General features: G+C 38.9%; 1 protein-coding gene across 1 annotated transcript in view; it reads right to left on the bottom strand.

The window, feature by feature from the left end:
* Positions 1 to 20,703, bottom strand: part of SLC9C2 (solute carrier family 9 member C2 (putative)) — a 132,620-nt gene that overhangs the window by 73,834 nt on the left and 38,083 nt on the right. Inside the window, exons 6-9 of the mRNA XM_023728157.1 lie at positions 18,499 to 18,660; positions 8,862 to 8,961; positions 6,405 to 6,548; positions 744 to 912 (exon numbers count right to left, since the gene is read on the bottom strand). Of these exons, the coding sequence (XP_023583925.1) occupies positions 744 to 912; positions 6,405 to 6,548; positions 8,862 to 8,961; positions 18,499 to 18,660 (575 nt within the window). The remainder of the gene's footprint in view (positions 1 to 743; positions 913 to 6,404; positions 6,549 to 8,861; positions 8,962 to 18,498; positions 18,661 to 20,703) is intronic.

Raw genomic sequence — 20,703 nt, forward strand, 5'->3', positions numbered from 1 at the left:
AAACTGCTGTTAAAATAGTCTATGAAAGTTTTTCAAATTAACCCTACACATATATAACCACATCCTTAATTCAAAAATTTACAAAATCTTTCTTCTGTTAGTATATTTAACTAACATTTCTTTTTTTTTTTTTCCCTAACCGCTGTAGGGACTAGAATGTCTAAATAAAGGTATTATATGTTCATACTTTTGATAGCAGTTGAAAAATAGCTAACATTTATTGAGCATTTACAAAGTATGAAGTACTTTACTAAGCATGCATCATCTCAATCCTCAACTGGAAATTGAGGTTCAGCAAGCTTGAGAAATTTCCCAGTGTCGCCCAACCTGTGAATGGTAGAGCCAGGATTCAAACCCATGTCCATTTGATACTACATCCATAATGACCACATGCCTGTTGGTCCTCTTCACACTGTCAGTATAAATACACTTTCCTCTGAGTTCCTTTCTATTTAGGAGAATGGATTTTTAACATCTAATTCAAAAATGGTTAACTTTATTATTGGGTATTATGACACCAAAACCAAACCAAACCTATTGCCATCAAGTTGATTCCAACTCATAGCAACCCTATAGGACAGAGTAGAGTTGCCCCATAGAGTTTCCAAGGAATGGCTGGTGGATTTGAACTGCCAACCTTCTGGTTAGCAGGCTTAGCTTGCCGTAGCTCTTAACCCCTGCGCCACCAGGGCTCCAAATGCTACAAATAAATACAAATGATTGTGAGATATGATTTTTCCTACCAAATGTGGTGATCTTATTTTTGTTTCAGACAGATTATAAACCTCAGGGGCCAAGAGTAAGTTAAAAACTCCTTTAATTCCAGACCATGTGATAACGATTCCCCATCTCCAATTATATTCATAACTCGAATGCATGAAAATTGGGCTCACTAACACAATAGTAAACAACCTGTGGAGAGAGAAACATTAAAAAACATAAATCACACCTTATCTATTAATGATATTCATGGTTGAAACTATGTTCTAAATACTGAATTTCTTATAAAATTTTTCAGGAAAGAGAAGACAGTCCAGTTTATTGAGAAGCTGTCCAAACTTTCTGGGACTAATCAAATGTACTGTCTGAATTTTGCATGTGATATTCAAGTGTTAAAAAAATAATACTAGATTGAGACTACAGGACTCCCTAAGACTATTGCCGTGAGATAACTCATTAAACCTTGAACTGAAACTATCTCGAGGTCATCTTTTTCATGAAATAACAGATTGGCACATAAAATAAAGGATATTACCCGTGAGTACGGTGCTCCATTAAAAAAAAAAAAAATCTACATGAGACCAAAAGGTCAACAAATACTCTAAAGCAAAAAAGAGAAGATAAGGGGACAGGGAAACTAGGGCACTGGAAACAGAACAACCAGAACGTTGACACATTGTGAAAAATGTAACTAATATCACAGAAAAATTCGTATAGAAATTGTCATATGGGAACCTAATTTGCTGTGTAGCTTTCACCAAAAACACAAGAAAATTTTATTTAAAAAATAATACTAGAAGATCTATACAAATATAAGGAGTTATCACTAACACTAGAGTGTGCTGTTTGGATTTTGGTGGTAAATTCCTGCGTGGCGGGGTAGGATGGGACTTCTTCAAAGAAAATTGACAAGCTCATATATTCCTTGAAAGGCCATAAAAGGACTGGATTCAGAAGTTAGGCTGGGAGGACATGCAGGTCATGGCCAAAAAGCAAAAATATTGTAGACGCATTCATAAACTTATTTCAGCCAAATTTTTCTTGACTGCCCACAAGAACCACACACTAAATATTACATAAATAATTTCAACTTGTACCTGCTTCCTCGACAGATCATTTTTCTATAAGACTCCGTGCCAAAACTTAGAATCTGTCTTTAGGGGACGTGCAACAAGAAGGCATCAGTACCGTCCTTCAAACTGCTTAAATGAATTTCCAAAATAAAACCAAACCCACTGCCGAGGAGTCGATTCTGACTCATAGTGACCCTATAGGACAGACAGGATCACTATGAGTCAGAATCAACTCGACAGCAGTGGGTTATAGGACAGAGTAGAACTGCCCTATAGGTTTCCAAGGCTGTAAATCTTTATGCAAGCAGACTGCCACGTCTTTCTCCTACAGAGTGGCTGGTGGGTTTGAGCTGCCAACCTTTCTGTTAGCAGCCCAGCACTTAGCCACTTCACCACCGGGGTTCCAACAGAAGTAAAATAAGACATGTGGGGGTGAAGTGGCATCCTCATCCTAATCTCAACCCCTTCAAATCTCTCTCCTTTGAGCGATGGTTCTATCTCCTCGTTCTTTTTGTCATCTCCCCCATCATCTATACTACTGTTTAAAATAAAACCATATAGTCCTAATCTACCAAGCTTGTCTCTTGATAGGAAAAAAAGCATGCTTTCAGAATTTAGCAAATTATTGTCTTCTTCAGTAAAGCCTGGCCTTCATGACTGTTATCTCACTGGGGAGTTTGAAAAATATTTGTAAGTTAAGAGCTGGACCCTTTCTTTCTTTATGTATTCCGTTGTAAAATCTTAAGCCTTCTCCTTTTGGCTAAATAAAAGGAAGGTCGTACATAAGGAAGAGAACAAAAGAAAAGTACAATATTTTACTGTGATTTTGGTGAAAGGTTTACACAGCAAATTAGGTTCCCATTTAACAATTTCTATACTTATTGTTCAGTAACATTGGTTACATTTTTCACAAAGTGTCAACATTCTCATTATCTCCATTCTGGTTTTTCTGTTTCCATTAATCTAGCTTCCCTGCCTCCCCTTACTGTCTCATCTTCGCTTTAGGGTAAATGTTGACCATTTGGTCTCACATAGATGATTTTTTATAAAGGAGCATAGCATTCACTGGTGATATTGTTTATTTTATGAGCCAGTCTGTTATTTAACTGAAAGGTGACCTTTGGGAGTGATTTCAGTTCAAAGTTTAAAGGGTATCTCACGGTGACAGTCTCAGGGTTTCTCTAGTATCTACGGGTCCAGTAAGTCTGGCCTTTTTTAAGAATTTGAGTTCTGTTCTATATTTTTTTCCTGTTCTAACTGGGACCATCTATTGTGTCCCTGGTCAGAACAGGGTCGTGGTGGCCAGGCCATCTAGCTCTTCTGGTCTCGGGATAGATGAAGCTATGGTTCGTCTGGGCTATTAGCACTATAGATTAGTTTCTTCTTTGGGTCTTTGGTTTCCTTCTTTCTTTTTCACTCCAGACAAATAGAGACCAATAGCTGTGTCCTAGATGGCTACTCGCAAGGTTTTAATACCCCAGACACTACTCACCAAACTAAGATGTAGAACATAAACTTTTTGAACTAAGAACACCCCCTTTTATAGTGGATATTGTGGTGCTCCACCTAGGCACCGTCTTCAGAGCTGACATAACCATCCCGCAACAAGTAGGAAGTTAAATCCTTAGGTGAACCCTCTCAGCTCTGCCCTTCACTGGGCATTACCCCACTCAAAGTTGGCTAACGATGGGTTGAAGCATGAATACAAAGGCCTGTGCCCTTTTCTTAATATGGAACAACTCTCAAGGGCAACCCAGCTCCACAGCTACCCTTAAATCAGCTGAGGTCTCAGCTGAAACTGTGTTGTGAGTCAGCTTTCCCCTCTGCTTAATCCTGCCTTCCTCATTCACCCAATAAACCTTCTGCCAACAGCTCTCCCAATCCTCACTCTCAAAATCTGTCTCCAGGAAACCCAATCTATGACTCCTTTGAATATATAAATCTGACAGAGTAGACATCCCATAGATTCCTTCATTCCTTCTTCCCACTAGCTACAAAGCCCCATAATATATTACTTGCGCCTCCCTTATGAAGCTTATCTTTCCTTGTAATTTATTGCTTATTCTCCTTATCCCTCCAACTATATTGTAAACTTCTTGAGGAGAGGAAGTGTGTTTTACTCATCTCTGTAACACTTGAGACTTTAAACAGCAAACTCTGTTCTGTTCACACAGAGGAAGAGACACGGGGTTGCTGTTTGCCTGGTATGGGAATGGGGGTGAGGGGGTCACCAGAGCCCTGTAAACAAAAGCACCCTGTTCTTTGGCTTCTAAGTTGAAAGAACCACTTATCTTTTAAGGCAAGAAATATAGCAGGTTTGCATAGCTGTATAACCCAGAGACTTGAAAGAAGAACAGGATGAACCAGTATCCCCCATCCCCAGACTAAAAAATTCCTAGGAGGAGAGAGTATCCCTATGCCCCCCTCAGTATAGGGACCAGGGGAGGAAAGAGGGAGAGAGAAGTTACAAGGGAACACTCCCTAATTATAAGCAGAAGTGACTGACATGCTGTTTTCCCAACTAAAGTGAAAGCCTGAAGAATTCCTCTACATCTCGAGTCAGAGATTCAAAGAATATCTAATAAGGGAGGTCTGCATGTTTGCTAGAGACCACCATGATGGGGGCAGCTTGTAGAGTAATGTGCAGTCCTGCTGATGACTGGAGTGTGGATGGGCAGTCTGACAAACTCTCAGGGGAACCACCAACCTGAGGGAGCTGTATGGAGCAGAGTCCTTAGCAGCCCGTGTATCCAGGGAACACCCTTCAAGGGCATCAGCTACTAGTGCCAGAACAGAACTGGCCAGATAAGATCCCTAGTCCCTTCCGTTGCCACCACAATTGACCAATCACACAGAAACATGATCAACTACTCCACTAATCCTGCCCATTCCTACAAGAACTGACCAATCACATAAGAGATCTTCCCCCCTTGTTTTTAGTGTCGACCCAGAGGTTTAAAAGGAACATCAGAGATGGCTTTTATATATATATATATATATATATATATATATATATATATATATATATATATTAGGCTGTAACTAACTTAATAATCCTGAACTGACCTGAGAATTAATTGGATTGGAATAAATTTACCTCACTGTATGTAGAGTAAGTCAACCAGGGTCAGGCTCACAGTTATATAGTAAAAATGGTTCTAATTTTTTCAGTACTAAGATCTAGGCATTGTTATAATGGGTATTATACTAGCTATACAACTATGCAGGGAAAAAATTTATTCAGGTCATGTATGTCACTGCCCAGATCAGAAACTGTCCCATGTGCTCAATGGCTGTTGAAGAAACAACAGAGTTCCCTAGAAAGGTTGACTTTAATATCAAAGAGGTCAAATAAATCTCTGTTAAGATGGAGATACACTATTCTTTTTCTAATTTTGTGCCTTACCAAAGGTAAATCTTGAAGTCTGAAGATTTTAAAATATTTTCTAACAAATGTCATGATTTTTTATTTTTCTAATCATCAAAAATGCAGATAATCTCACAAATTCATAGCTTTCACTCTACTTTCAAAGGCTATTAATTTTAAATGCCCTTTCAATTTTTTCCACATAGTGAAAAATATTAACAGATAATAGCACAAATTTTCTATTAGTCTTAAAAATATACACGTCAAGGGTAAGTGCATTTTATAAAAGGAAGGTGCAAGATTCTCTTGTCCATAATTCACACCACTCAGTAGTTGGCATTTTGGTTGTTTCCTAACTTTTCATTACTATGTACATCACTACAATGAAGACTTTTTGAATAAATCATTGTCCACACTCTTGGTTACGTTCAGCAGGCCGACACCAATGTAGGCCCAGCATATATAGGAGTGGGAATGGCACACAGGACTGTATACACATTCTTTTGTGTGAGAGTGACTTAGTTGTATGCAGTGCCTTTGGAGACAGCAAAACCAAGTTTTCATGAGAGTATCTTATAGGGTAAGCCCCCTTGGATAGGCCCATCCTGAGTGGAAATGAGTGTTTTCAGAGACACTGTTGTGAATTCTTATGGAAGGTACAACTACCATGAGTGGGTTATGGCATTCTCGTGGGAGTCAAGTTTAAATCCCTAACTCTGCCCTCATGAGTTGGGTGAGACACAATACATTTTTATCTTCTCTGGGCTTCATCTGTAAAATGATGAAATAACACCTACCTCCCAGGGTTTTATTAATATTAATGGCATAATATACATGGTAAGTGCTTAATAAATGGCATTATAGCTCTGTTGATAATAATGATAATGGAAGTCAGTATCAGGAGCTATTAATCTGGCCAGTGGTACTCAAATGTTAAATTGCATGGGAATCACCTACAGAGCTCATTAAAACAGTTTCTTGGATCTCATCTTCAAAGGTTGGGGTGGGCCATGAATTTGTGTTTCTATCAAACTCAGGGGTGATGCAAATGCTACTAGTCTACCTATCTCATTTTACAGATGAAGAATAAACCGACTTTTCTCCAGTCACACAGCGAGCTAGCATCAGGGTCTTGACTCCATGTACAGATCTCTTTTTGCTAAACCCCACTGTTTCCCAATTCTAATTCTGGCTTTAAGAACTTAAGTTCAGTAAGCAAATGCTAAAATATATATAAGTCTTACCTTACAATATTCAGACTGACAAATAAAATTAAAATGAAAACTACACTGTGAATTTTAAAATACTTAGTCTGTCCACATCCGATCACAATGCCAAAAAAGGTGTATATTAATTGGTGGTATACAGATGAAAACATTATTAAGAACCTAAGATAAATGAAAGGAAAATAACATTTTAAGTAATGCATTTTTTAAATATTCTACTTTTCACGTAAAAGCAATTCTTATCTTAGCAGAGGCCCTTGCCTCCATCACGGTTACTGTTAACATTGAAAAGTATTTTGTTGGAACTAAAAATACCTAGTTCTGTGTTCTCCATTACCCTCATCACAATACCCATGGGCTGCCTCTCACAGCAGAATAGTAAGAACAAGGCAGAAAAATAAGGACTTCCCAAGATGGTGATGTGTCTATTCCTCAGATATGAGCTGCCAGAATATCAACTGCCAAACCTGGAGGTAGGGTTGCTGCAAGGAGGCACTGGGTGAACTTGACTTGGCAATAGCTCACAAGGTCACCTCAATGCCGTCTGCACAACTTCTCTCTCTGTGATTTGCAAGTGCTTGTCCCCTTACCAGAAAGCTGCTCCTGTCTGCTTTCCCATCTACTGAAATCCTAAAAATCTGGTAAAGCTAACTCTAATCTCAAGTCCTCCAGGAAGCCATCCTAAACACTTGTCGGAAATAATCCTCAGCTGAATCATTACAGGGCCAATTGCCTACAGCACCATAATTCTTAAGCAGAGGAAAGCATGAGACTCACCCAGACTGCTTTCTAAAACTCTACATTCCCAGCCCCACTGACTCCCAGAGATTCTTACTGAGTAGACCAGAGTACCATGGTTAGGGCCTGGGGCTGAGGCTGGGGCTAGGCCCCACCAGAGTACAAGTTCTGTTCTGGTTTCAGGCAGTAACACGCGAGGGTCAGGTCTGACTGCTATCGGCAGCTCTCGGGTGCGTCTGCCCCACAAATCAACCTCCTTACAAGTGAGATTCAAGGTCTACACTCAGAAAAAGCATTAGGAGACCTCATTTTAGCTGCAGATACAAGCCATATTCTCCAATACAGTATTGCCCACAGTGAAGCAGAAATTTTAATTCTCCATTTGATTCTTATATCTTGATCCAATTGATTCAGAACTTCTAAAGGGGATGGGTGTAAGTGAGACCTCAAGCCCCAATTCTTAGTTTTCTGAAAATTCAGAAATGATGAAATAACTGAATCAAATACTTTTTTTGTATCCCTCCATGGGACCTAAAAACATGGCTTACATAGAGTGAGATCCCAATAAAGAATCAGTTTTTTACATAGATATGTTTTCCACTTAACGATGAGCACCTATCTTCATAGCCCCAAACCTAACACAGAATGCCCAGGCCACAGTAGACATTAAGAAAGAATTGGCTGAATGGGTGAAAGAATAAATAACTGAATTAATAGAATGAGTAATTTATCATGATGCTGACAGACAGCATTTCTGAGCTCAAGAAACTGTCCAAATTCAGACACTAAGTATATGTTCTGTAAAATAGTTATTCCCAAGCTTTCAGATTTTATAAACCAGTAAAGCTTCACTCACATACACACAAAACTAAAAATAGTTACAGGTGACAATTTTTATTTTGCCAAGTAGAGATAGATAGATAGGTAGGTAGACAGACAAATGGACAGACGGACTGACAGACAGATGGACAGAGAGGCAGATAGATAGAAACACATACATAGTACCATCTTTCATCACTGGCATTTCATGAAAGAAAAGACATTTTAAACACTAAAAAAAGTAGGAAGGACATATCTCAGAACAAGAAATAGTCCCTTACCTTAAATAAATTAATCTTCATGGAAGAACTCAGTATGGTGGTTTATTGTTCTCATTTCAACATTTGCTTTCATACTGTGTGGGAATTTCTACACTAGATTATGATTTGGTGCCAAATAATTCTTAAACGATTCTATAGTTTAGAATAGTCTCTCACAGAAGGGTTAAGTTATTTGTCTGAGAAGAGAGGCAAGTGGGTTTCCCCTCCGTCCAGATGTCCGTGTGAACAGGTATAAAGAGTAAGAAAGAGCTTTGGTGGTATTGCATCCTTCTGCTACTTTTCTTTTCCAGTGGAGCTCTTCCCATAGTAGGGTACTCTCACTCAGGAGCATTACGGAGGAAACTAATAAGATTTCTATTTTCTTTAAATCCCCACAGTTCAAAGTAAATTTTTATCAAAGATCTATGTACGGAAAGCACATGATCTCTGAGCCACTGAAACATTATTTGTAATAGAAATATCAATTAATATCAATAATTGTTAATACCTTAAGTTATTTTCAAATATAAGTTATAGTAAAAGTTAAAATGTAAATAAAAGTTATATAAAGGGAGTTTTATTAGTGTCCATGAAGGCAGCACCCCTTAAGCACTAAACATCTATGAGAGCTATACCAAGTACACAATAAGACACTTACTTAGTAATTATTAACTCGTTCCTTGGTTTAAAACTTAAGGAATCTAAATTCAGTCCTACAGTGATTAAAGCAATAATGCCTGACATTCCAAAAACTTCCACTGGGGAGAAAAAAAAAAGGCAAATAAAATTAAGTGCATTGAAATTTGCACATTGAGGTGCTTTATCTTGAGTAAAGTATTGGCAGGAAACTCGAGAGTAGTATTTTTTGGAAAGTTGCTTCAAGGGATTGACCTAATCCCATAGAAAAGGGGCCAGCAAACTTTTTCTGTAAAGGGCCAGCCAGTAAACATTTAGTCTTTGCAGGCCATACAATTCCAGTTGCAACTACTCAACTCAGCTGTTGTAGTACAAAATCAACCATAGGCAATACCTAAACAAATCAATGTTCAATAAACTTTATTTATGAACACTGAAATTTGAATTTCACATAATTTTCATATATCACTAAATACTGTTCTTTTGTTTTTTTCCCAATCATTTTAAAATATAAAAACTATTCTTAGCTCTGGTCTATACAAACACAGGCAGCTTTGGCCCTTGGGTAGTAGTTTACTGACCCCTGCTGCAGGCTATCATTGATGATATGGCTAATGAAAAAAGCTTAACAACCTCTGCCCAGCACCTCAGGGACATCTCTACTGTGTTTACTGGGGGCTGTGGTCCAAGCTCAGTGCTTCCTTGGTATTGCAGTTCCTAAAACCTGCTTCTCTTTTACCTGATATAAAAACCATTTGCCATCAAGTCAACTCCTACTCATGCAGACCCCACGTGTGTCAGAGTACAGCTGTGCTCCATAGAGTTTTCAATGGCTGATATTTTGGAAGCAGACCACCAGGCCTTTCTTCTGAGGTACCTGTAGTGGACTCAAACCTCCAACCTTTTGATTAGAAGCCGAGAATGTTAACCATTTGCAATCCCCCAGAGACTCCTTACCTGATATAGATGCCCCTAAAACTGTCATTCATGGGACTCTAAACAAATATATAAATGTTGCCTAAGGAAGAAAACCAACTATAAAGAATGTTTGAATAACATAAATATCAATGGTCCTAGGTGGCAGAGTCTTCAAATACCATGTTATAAACGTCATACAGAAATGAAGGGAAAGAACGAGCAAGGTAGGAATGGTAGAGCTTTGGAGTTGGGCAGAGCTAGTTGTTCTCGGAACGTGACCTCCTATTCTGCCCTAGTGTCCCCAAATCTGTAAAGTGGGCATAAAACAGTAATGCATCATATACTTGTTGTGAGGATTAAATTAGATGACATGAAAACTTCTTGGCATATAGTAGGCAATGAATAAATGATAATCGTTATTATGCTGTTAATTGTTTTTATTCACTTCACTGCTTAGTAACTGTTACGGATTGAATTATGTCACTCTTCCCCCAAAAGATGTGTGTCAGTCTGGCTAATCCATGATTCCCAGTATGTGTGATTATCCACCATTTTGTCATCTGATATGATTTTCCTGTGTGTTGCAAATCCTATGTCTATGATGTTAATGAGGTAGGATTAGCGGCAGTTGTGTTAATGAGGCAGAATTCAATCTACAAGATTAGGTTGTGTGTTAAGTCAATCTCTTTCAAGATACAAAAGACAGAAGCGAGCAGAGAGACTAGAGAACTTCATACCACAAAGAAAGCAGCGCCAGGAGCAGAGCATGTCCTTTCAAGGGTCCCTGCACTGAGAAGCTCCTAAACCAGGGGAAGATTGATGACAAGGACCTTCCCTCAGAACTGACAGAGAGAGAAAGCCTTCCCCTGGAGTTAACACCCAGAATTCGAACTTGTAGCCTCCTAGGCAGTGAAAGAATAAATTTCTCTTTGTTAAAGCCATCCATTTGTGGTATTTCTGTTGTAGCAGCACTAGATAACTAAAACTGTAACTTAATGTTGTTGTTAGGTGCTGTCGAGGCAGTTCCGACTCATAGCGACCCTATGTACAACACAATGAAACACTGCCTGGTCCCGCACCACTCTCATAACCATTGTTATGCTTGAGCCCATTGTTGCAGCCCCTGTGTCAATCCATCTTGTTGAGGGCCTTCCTCTTTCTCGTGGTCTCTCCTGATAACATGTCCAAAGTGTGTGAGATGAAGTCTCGCCATCTTCGCTTCTAAGGAGCATTTTGGCTATACTTCTTCCAAGACAGATCTGTTCATTCTTCTGGCAGTCCATGGTATATTTAATATTCTTCACCAACACCATAATTCAAAGGTGTCAATTCTTCGGTCTTCCTTATTCATTGTCCAGCTTTCGCATACATATGAGGTGACTGAAAACACCATGGCATGGGTCAAGCTCACCTTAGTCCTTAAAGTGGCATCTTTGCTTTTTAGCACTTTAAAGAGGTCTTTTGCAGCAAGGAGCCCTGGTGATGCAATGGTTAAAGCAATTGACTGCTAATAGAAAGGGCAATGGTTTGAAACCACCAGCAGCACCAGGGGAGAAAGATGTGGCAGTCCACTTCCACAGAGGTTTACAGCCTTGGAAATCCTATGGAGTCACTCTGAGTCAAAATTGACTCAATGGAAGTAAAACGAAATCCTTGACAACTTCAATCTTTTCTCTGTTTATCATGATGTTGCTTATTGGTTTAGTTGTGAGGATTTTTGTTTTCTTCAAGTTGAGGTATAATCCATAGTAAAGGCTGTAGTCTTTGATCTTCATCAGTAAGTGCTTCAAGTCCTCTTCATTTTCAGCAAGCAAGGTTGTGTCATGTGCATAACGCATGTTGTTAATGAGTCTTCCTCCAATCCTGATGCCCCATTCTTCTTCATGTAGTCCACCTTCTTGGATTATTTGCTAAGCATACAGATTGAATAAGTATGGTGAAAGGATATAGCATTGATGCACATCTTTCCTGACCTTCCATCACACAGTATCCCCTTGTTCTGTGTGAACGGCTGCCTCTTAATCTATGCACAGGTTCCTCATGAGCACAATTAAGTGTTCTGGAATTCCCATTCTCTGCAATGTTATCCGTAATTTATTATGCTCCACACAGTCAAATACCTTTGCATAGTCAATAAAATACAAGTAAACCTGCTTTCAGTCATGATCTGTCAGACATCAGCAATGATATCTCTCATTCCATGTCCTCTTCTGAATCCAGCTTGAATTTCTGGCAGTGCCCTGTTGATGTACTGCTGCAAGAGCTTTTGAATGATTTTCAGCAAAATTTTACTTGCATGTGATATTAATGACATTGTTCGATAATTTCCTCATTCTGTTGGATCACCTCTCTTTGGAACAGGTACAAATACAGTTCTCTTCCAGTTGGTTGGCCAGGTAGTTGTCTTCCAAATATCTTGGCATAGACGAGTGAGTACTTCCAGTGCTACTTCCATTTGCTGAAACATCTCAGTTGGTATTCCATCAATTCCTGGAGACTTGTTTTTTGTCAATGTCTTCATGGCAGCTTGGACTTCTTCCTTCAGTACCATCGGTTCTTGATCATATGCTACCTCCTGAAACAGTTGAAAGTCGACCAATTCTTTTTTGTTACAGTGACTCTGTGTATTCCTTTCATCGTCTGTTGATGCTTCCTGCGCCATTCAATATTTTGCCCATAAAATCCATCAATATTGCAACGTGACGCTTGAATTTTTTCTTTAGTTCTTTCAGCTTGAGAAATGCCGAGCGTGTTCTTCTCTTTTGATTTTCTAACTCCAGGTCTTTGGACATTTCGTTGTAATACTTTGCTTCGTCTTCTCGAGCGATCCCTTGAAATCTTCTGTTCAGCTCTTTTACTTCATCATTTCTTCCTTTCACTTTAGCTCCTTGATGTTCAAGGGCAAGTTTCAGATTCTCTTCTGACATTCATTTTGTTATTTTCATCTTTCCTGACTTTTTAATGACTTTTTGCTTTTTTCATGTATGATGTCTTCCCGCAACTCATCTAGTCTTCAGTCATTAGTGTTCAACGTGTCAAATTTGAGATGGTCTCTAAATTCAAGTGGGATATACTTAAGTTTGTGCTTTGGCTTTCTTGGACTTGTTCTAATTTTCTTTAGCTTCAACTTGAACTTGCATATGAGCAATTGATAGTCTGTTCTGCAGTCGACCCCTAGCCTTGTTCTGACTGATGATATGGAGCTTTTCCATTGTCTCTTTCCACAGATGTATCCAGTTTGATTCTTGTGTATTCTATCCAGCAATGTCCATGTGTATAGTTGCTGTTTATGTTGATGAAAAAAGGTATTTGTAGTGACAAACTCATTGGTCTTGCAAAATTCTATCATTCGATCTCTGGCATCATTTCTATCACCAAGGCCATATTTTCCAACTACCGACTCTTCTTCTTTGTTTCCAACTTTCCCATTCCAATCCCCGGTAATTATCAGTGTATCTTGATTACATGTTTGATAATTTCATACTGAAGAAGTTGGTAAAACTCTTCAATTTCTTCATCTTTGGCCTTAGTGGTTGGTGGGTAAATTTGAATAATAGTAGTAGTGTCTGGTCTTCCTTGTAGGCATATGGATATTATCCTATCACTGACGGTGTTGTACTTCAGGATAGATCTTGAAATGTTCTTTTTGACAATGAATGCAAGACCATTCCTCTTCAGTTTGTCATTGCCGGCATAGTAGACGGTATGATTGGCTGATTCAAAATAGCCAATGCTCATCCATTTCAGCTCAGTAATGCCTAGGATATCAATGTTTATGCATTCCATTTCATTTCTGACTATTTCTAATTTTCCTAGATTCATACTTCGTACATTCCACATTCCTATTATTAATGGATGTTTGCAGCTGTTTCTCTTCATTTTGAATGGTGTCACATCAGCAGAAAGCTTGACTGCATCCATGTCATTAAGGTTGACTTTACTCTGAGGAGGCAGCTCTTCCCCAGTCGTATTTTGAGTGCTTTCCAACCTGAGGGGCTCATCTTCCAGCACTATATTGGACAATGTTCCGCTGCTATTCACAAGGTTTTCACTGGCTAATTTTTTTCAGAAGTAGACTGCCAGGTCCTTCTTCCTAGTCTTTCTTAGTCTGGAAGCTCAGCTGAAACCCATCTACTCTGGGTGACCCTATTGGTATTTGAATGCCTGTGGCATAGCTTCCAACATCACAGCAACACACAAACCTCCACGGAACAACGAACTGACGGTAGCTTAATACTGCTTTTAATCTGAAGAGGATCTTTATTATTCTTTTGGTTTATCGAGGTACTTAAGCTCACTTTGGGCTCTTTTTACTTATTTGACTGAGTTTAACGTAAATAACCAATGATATTAAAACCAATAGTACTAGGAACTGTAATGATATGGAAAATGTCTCTCAAAACCTTATTTCCAATTTTCTATAATTAATATTACTGGATTTTAAAGCTTATCATAATCTTTTTCAACAAAGTCACTACTTGGAGATAACATCTGCTGTTATGAGGAAACCATTAAATCACTTTATTTAAAAATTGATGCCATCTTATATAATAGAATTCCAAAGTTGTAGGAAAATATGGTGTGAATGCATACATTAATATATGTGTGCATGCTATATACACTTTTTTAAAGGCTGGGGACATATACCAACTTGTATCAGAGGTTATCTATATAACATGGGCTTATAGATGATTTTACTTTTTTCTTTGTTTTTCAGGATTTTTCCAAAATTCTACAATGAACGTGTATTATTTCTGTAATTAGGGAAAAAAAAGTCTTTTAAAAGTCACAAATGCTATTACATTAAATTGTATTTTAGGTTTTCCAGAAGGGAGTCATGGAACATGTAATAAAAGAAGAAACTTTCATCAGCACAAACTCAAGCAGTTACATACAAATAGAGGCGTAAAGTTTTTCCAACTCAATGGGAAGGAAACCAGTACAGAAAACTGATGCTGCACACAAGTGACTTTCTTAATCAATCTCTCTCTGTCTCTCTCGCTCGGAAAGAGCAGAGCCCCTCCTGACAAAAAGAAGCAAAGGGACTTTGTTTCCTAATGGCAACAGGATTCAGGAACAGATCATTTTCTAACTAGAATATCTTAGGGTGATGTCTGAAGGCCTTTGTCATTTATAACCAATGACATAACAAAGTAGGGACAGTGGGAACGTTCAGCCCGAGGTGCAGGCAAGAAGAAGATGCATTGTTTGTAGAGAGTTTTAAAACAATAATAAAACTGACTAAAGGTTGTTCTGCTTTTTATTAGCTCCATGGTCCAGCAATTCTAAACAATGCCAGCTGGGATAGATCACTCCCACCACCCCTCTTGGTATGCTTCTGGCCTACACTTTTGTATAACCCCCATTCTTTCATGCATTATACATTGACATTCTTAAAGTGCTTTTGTACACTAAATCCAAGCTTTCTTCCATGGGATTATATAGTAATATTTCTAGTTGCACTACCTGTCAACCAGCAATATTCCAGAAGCATTGCCTCCTTTGTCTATGTAGCAATGTCTGTGCAATTATTTGACTATTTTACTTCATTTTGCTCGTTTTATAAAATGAGTGGGAGATGAAAAAGAACAAATGTGCAGATACAAGTGATGTCGAAAAGCCCAAGTTTCATGAACTTAATTAACACAATAGAGACAAAAAAATGGAAGTTATTATATGTGCTGAAAGAGGGCACCCTTTAACCTCAATCAGACACTCCCCAGACTTAAGCCAGTCAACAGTGTGTTCATTAGTGAAGGAAAAGAACAAAATTAGATAATGTGACATAAATAACATTAGAGAATATGTTATCTAGAATTTGATGATACGTTTTAGCTTTCGAGCAATGGAACCTCTCCTTATAACAGTGCGTGTTACTAATTTCTGCTGTCAGGAACACAGTAAGTGTAGGAGTAAAGGACTGCCTACAGATGTTCTTAATTCCTGAAGCAGAGGAAAGTGTAATACCTAGCAAGCTTTCATTCTGAGTGGGGGCACGGTACTGCCTTGAAGCTGCAAAGAATCATTGGCTGAAATCCATGTGTATAGCCCACAAGAGTTCTGACTCTGGGATGTATTTAAGCCTGGGATGTTAATACGTTTTCTCAATTATTCACACCCTGCAGTAAATCTTACCTGGACAACCAAGATGAAGACATTTCCTCTCTGCTGGCGGCAGCTACAATGTCAGAAGTATAATTTCCAGAGGAAATCATCAATCTCTGTTAAGATTGATTCTTAGAGACTTCGTACCAGGAGAGCTGATCGTTAAATGTTGAGTAATTTTGTGAGTCAGTTGTTAACCAAAACCATTCTTGAAATTGGCCATGGTGAGTGTATTTACACCATGAAAACCAGCAAACACTACCAATCAACAAACAGTACTAATCTTCCCCTGAGAGCAGGTTTACCACCACACCACTGCCTAACTCAGTCTCCTTACTTCACAAGTGAAGGAACTGAGGCCCATCGAGACTAGATTACTTATCTAAAGTAGCACAGCTAGTTGGAGGTATACTAAGACTCAAGGTACTGGCTCAGTTTGCTGCACTCTCTGCCTCTCCAAATCTATAGTCACAACTGACTCAATTGTTTAAAGATCTTATACTCTACGGTTATGTAAACTCCTTCATAGAAAGCAGCTGCAAATATTTTACCATATCGTTTAGTTAGCACAAAATAATTAGACCTCACAATTCTCAAATATATTCAGTAAATGTTTGATTTGAATTAAATTCAGCTGAATTGACCAAGCTTCTTTGTTGCTTACCTGAGTGAGTATAGGGAATCCATACTGCTTAACTAGATGATAACCCTATGCCAACTTGAGATGTTGTATGTCAGGATGGGGAGTCTTCTAATGTGGAAATGGTGCTAAAAGACTCTAGGGATCCTGCCACCTCTCACCATCGGTGCTCAGTTTCACCCATATACATCTGGCCTTGGAATATGCCAAGCACTGAGGGGAACCACCTCCAATTTTTTGACGGAGAGGGAAAGGGAACCAACATTTAAAGACTGTTCTACTTTGAGCCCAGTGCTGTGCTGATAAATGTTTAAAACTGGCACTCGGGGGGTGAAAAAACTTTGATTTACATTGTTTTCCTGGAGCAAATATTCCCATCATGGCCAATTCCAAGCTACCAACATGACGTTACTTGAACACAGAGTTAGGAAGAGATGTGCACAATTAATTCTCACAAGTTGGTAAGAGCTGTCTCCAGTATACCACTACATAAACCAGTCACATAACATGCATTATCTCAGTAATGCCTGCCACGACCCTGTGAATTAGGCGTTACTATACCACTTTTATAGATGACAAAACTGAAGCTTAGAGAGATTGCATAATTTTCCAAGATCACAGAGCTAGCAAGTTGTGGAGCTGGGATTTTAACTCAAGTCTGCCTAAATGCCAAAGATCTTCAAGGACTAATGTCAGTTTATTCAACCAATATGTGTTAAATTAATATTTGGCATATGGCAAGTTCTGACCTTGGCAGGGGGAAGACAGAAAAAGAAAATAAAAATAATAAATAAAAAGAGATTTTAAAAGAAAAAAGAAGAAGATGGCCTCCCTGTCAAGGAACTCACTGTCTAGTACAAGAGGTGGAAAGATTAAATTTTAAAAGTTTTCATCAGATACTTAAGATATACATAAAAGCTTCATAAAATCAAACCAAACCCATTGCTGTCAAGTCAATTCTGACTCACAGAAACCCTATAGGACAGAGTAGAACTGCCCCATAGCGGTTCCAAGAAGCAGCTGGTGGATTCAAACTGCAGACCTTTTGATTAGCTCCAAACTCTTAACCACTGTGCCACCAGGGCCCCAGAAAAGCTTCATAGCGGAGGGAAGAAAATGAAGAGGATGGAAATGAAGCTTCAGTGAATTGTTCTATAATTTTGCTGATTCAGAGCAGTGAGAAATACCCAGTTGGCAATCAGGAAGCAATGCTTTTAGGTAACTGGAGGTGAAAAGAGGGCTTAATTAACCTTTTCATACTTGAGGTCTTTCATTGGATGGAAATTCCTTCACTATGGGAGAGCAGAAGTAAAATTTGACAGTTTGGCCATAGTTATTATGGCTGTTGGGACTGGTGACCTCAGTTAGGCCAGTAGACACTTTAAGTCCCAATTGCACTGGATTAAACTAAGGAATGATTGCTGCAGGTCCACCACTGCTGGGCACTTTGCCTCCTGCAACTATCCCACCATCCTGCTTCTCTTCCAGAGACCACTATACTTGATTTCTCCCTCTCCTTTCCTGCCTCTTAGCCTCAGGTAAGGGCCACCATTTCTATAGTCCCTTCAATTTGATATCCATTGACTTAAAGACTGTTGAGCTGGAAAAGACCTCAGGAGCATCTCTCCCAACTTTCCCATTGTATGTACGGGGAGCTAAGGGTTAGAGCAAAAATTAACTCAGAATCAATTCCTCTTCCAGAGGACTGCCAGGGATTAAATGTATGGTCAAAGGATGGAACTCAAGAAGAATAAGAGAATAATCACAGAGAGGAGAAGTGCAAAGGAAAAGGGATATGGAGTTGAAATAAAGGGGAGATTAAGAGAGACCAGGGAAGAGCTACAGGTAGCAGAAAGATAGACAGAAAGGCTACAGAAGAGGGGAGGTTGTTGGGAAGAAGCAATTGGGTCAAGATCAGGGGACAAAACAGATTTATAAAGTTCACTTCAAGGCCAGCATTTTTTTTTTTTTTTTTTAGTATCTTTTTCTGCCTTACCTATGTAGAAAGTCATGTACACCATTGAAAAGCATAGAATGACATTAGTCAATGTATTGCCAAAAAGGTCAATAAATACAAACTGAATGATTCTTGCACACACATATCCACATGTTATGCTTCCAAAAACGTCCAAGAAGAGATTTATGAATGCATATATCTCTAGATAAAGAAAATGAGAAACAAAAGATTGAGTTAAAATTTTTCATTTGTTTACTTTTTTAAAATTTTTTATTGTACTTTAAATGAAGGTTTACAGAACAAATAGTTTCTCATTAAACAGTACACATATTGTTTTATGACAATGGTTAACAACCCCACAACATGTCAACACTGTCCCTTCTCAACCTTAGGTTCCCTATTACCAGCTTTCCTCTCGCCTCCTACCTTCTAGTCCTTGTCCCTGAACTGTTGTGCCCCATTAGTCTCGTTTTGTTTTATGGGGCTGTCTAATCTTTGGCTGAAGGGTGAACCTTGGGAGTGACTTCATTACTGAGCTAAAAGGGTGTCCAGGGGCCATACTCTTGGGGTTTCTCCAGTCTCTGTCAGGCCATTAAGTATGGTCTTTTTTTTGTGAGTTAGAGTTTTGTTCTACGTATTTCTCCAGCTCTGTCCGGGAGCCTCTGTTGTGATCCCTGTCAGAGCAGTCAGTGGTGGTAGCCGGGCACCATCTAGTTGTACTGGACTCAGTCTGGTGGAGGCCGTGGTAGTTGTGGTCCATTAGTCCTTTGGACTAATCTCTCCCTTGTATCTTGTTTTCTTCATTCTCTCTTGCTCCCGAAGGGGTGAGACCAGTGAAGTATCATAGATGGCTGCTCACAGGCTTTTGAGACCCTAGATGCCACTCACCAAGGTAGAATGTGGAACATTGTCTTTATAAACTGTGTTATGCCAATTGAGCTAGATGTTCCCTGAGACCATGGTCCCCACAGCCCTCCGCCCAGCAATTCAGTCACTCAGGGAGTTTGGAAGTGTCTATGGAATTTCCACGACCTTTCCTTGTACAAATTGTGCTGGCTTCCCCAGTATTGTGTACTGTCTTACCCTTCACGAAAGTTACCACTTATCTATTGTCTATTTAGTTCCCTCCCTAACCCCTCCCATCGCTCATAACCAACAGAGATTGTCTCTTTTTGTGTGTAAACTTTTTCTTCAGTTTTTACAGTAGAGCTCTTATACAATGTTTATCCTTTTGTGATTGACTTATTTCACTCAGCATAATGTCCTCTAGTTTCATCCATGTTATGAGATGCTACCCAGATTCATCATTATTCTTTATCATTGCATAATACTACATTGTGTGTATGTACCATACTTTGTTTATCCATTCGTCTGTTGATGGGCATCTAGGTTTCAATCTTTTTGCTATTGTGAACAGTGCTGCAGTGAATATGGGCGTGCATACGTCTATTCGTGTGACGGCTCTTATTTCTCTAGGATATATTCCTAGGAGTGGGAATGCTGGATCATATGGTATTTCTAGCTTTCTAAGGAAGCACCATATCATTTTCCAAAATGATTGTATCATTTTGCATTCCCACCAGCAGTGCATAAGAGTTCCGATCTCTCCACAGCCTCTCCAACATTTGTTATTTCCAGTTTTTTTGATTCGTGCCAGTAATGCCAGGGTGAAATGGTATCTCACTGTGGTTTTAATTTGCATTTCTCTAATGGCTAGTGATCGTGAGCATTTCCTCATGTGTCTATTGGCCGCTTTAAGGTCTTCTTTGATAAAGTGTCTGTTCATTTCATTTGCCCATTTTTTAATTGGGTTATTTGTGTTTTTGTTGGAGAGGTGTTGGATTTTCTTGTAGATTTTAGAGATTAGACTTTTATCTGACTTGTAATGTCCAAAATTTTTTTCCCAGTCTGTAGGTTCTCTTTTTACTCTTGTGGTGAAGTCTTTTGATGAGCATAAGTGTTTAATTTTTAGAAGATGCCAGTTATCTAGCTTATCTTCTGTAGTTTGTGTGTTGTTGGTTATGGTTTGTATCCTGTTAAAGCCATGTATTCGGGCCCCTAGCATTGATCCTATTTTTTCTTCTATGAACTTGATAGTTTTTGGCTTTATATTTAGGTCTTTGATCCATTTTGAATTAGTTTTTGTATATGGTGTGAGGCATAGGTCCTGTTTCATTTTTTTGCAGATGGACATCCAGTTTTGCCAGCACCATTTGTTAAAAACACTGTCTTTTCCCCATTTGA

The sequence above is a fragment of the Trichechus manatus genome, unplaced genomic scaffold, assembly GCF_000243295.1.
Source record: "Trichechus manatus latirostris isolate Lorelei unplaced genomic scaffold, TriManLat1.0 scaffold00021, whole genome shotgun sequence".
Classification (NCBI taxonomy): Eukaryota; Metazoa; Chordata; class Mammalia; order Sirenia; family Trichechidae; genus Trichechus; species Trichechus manatus.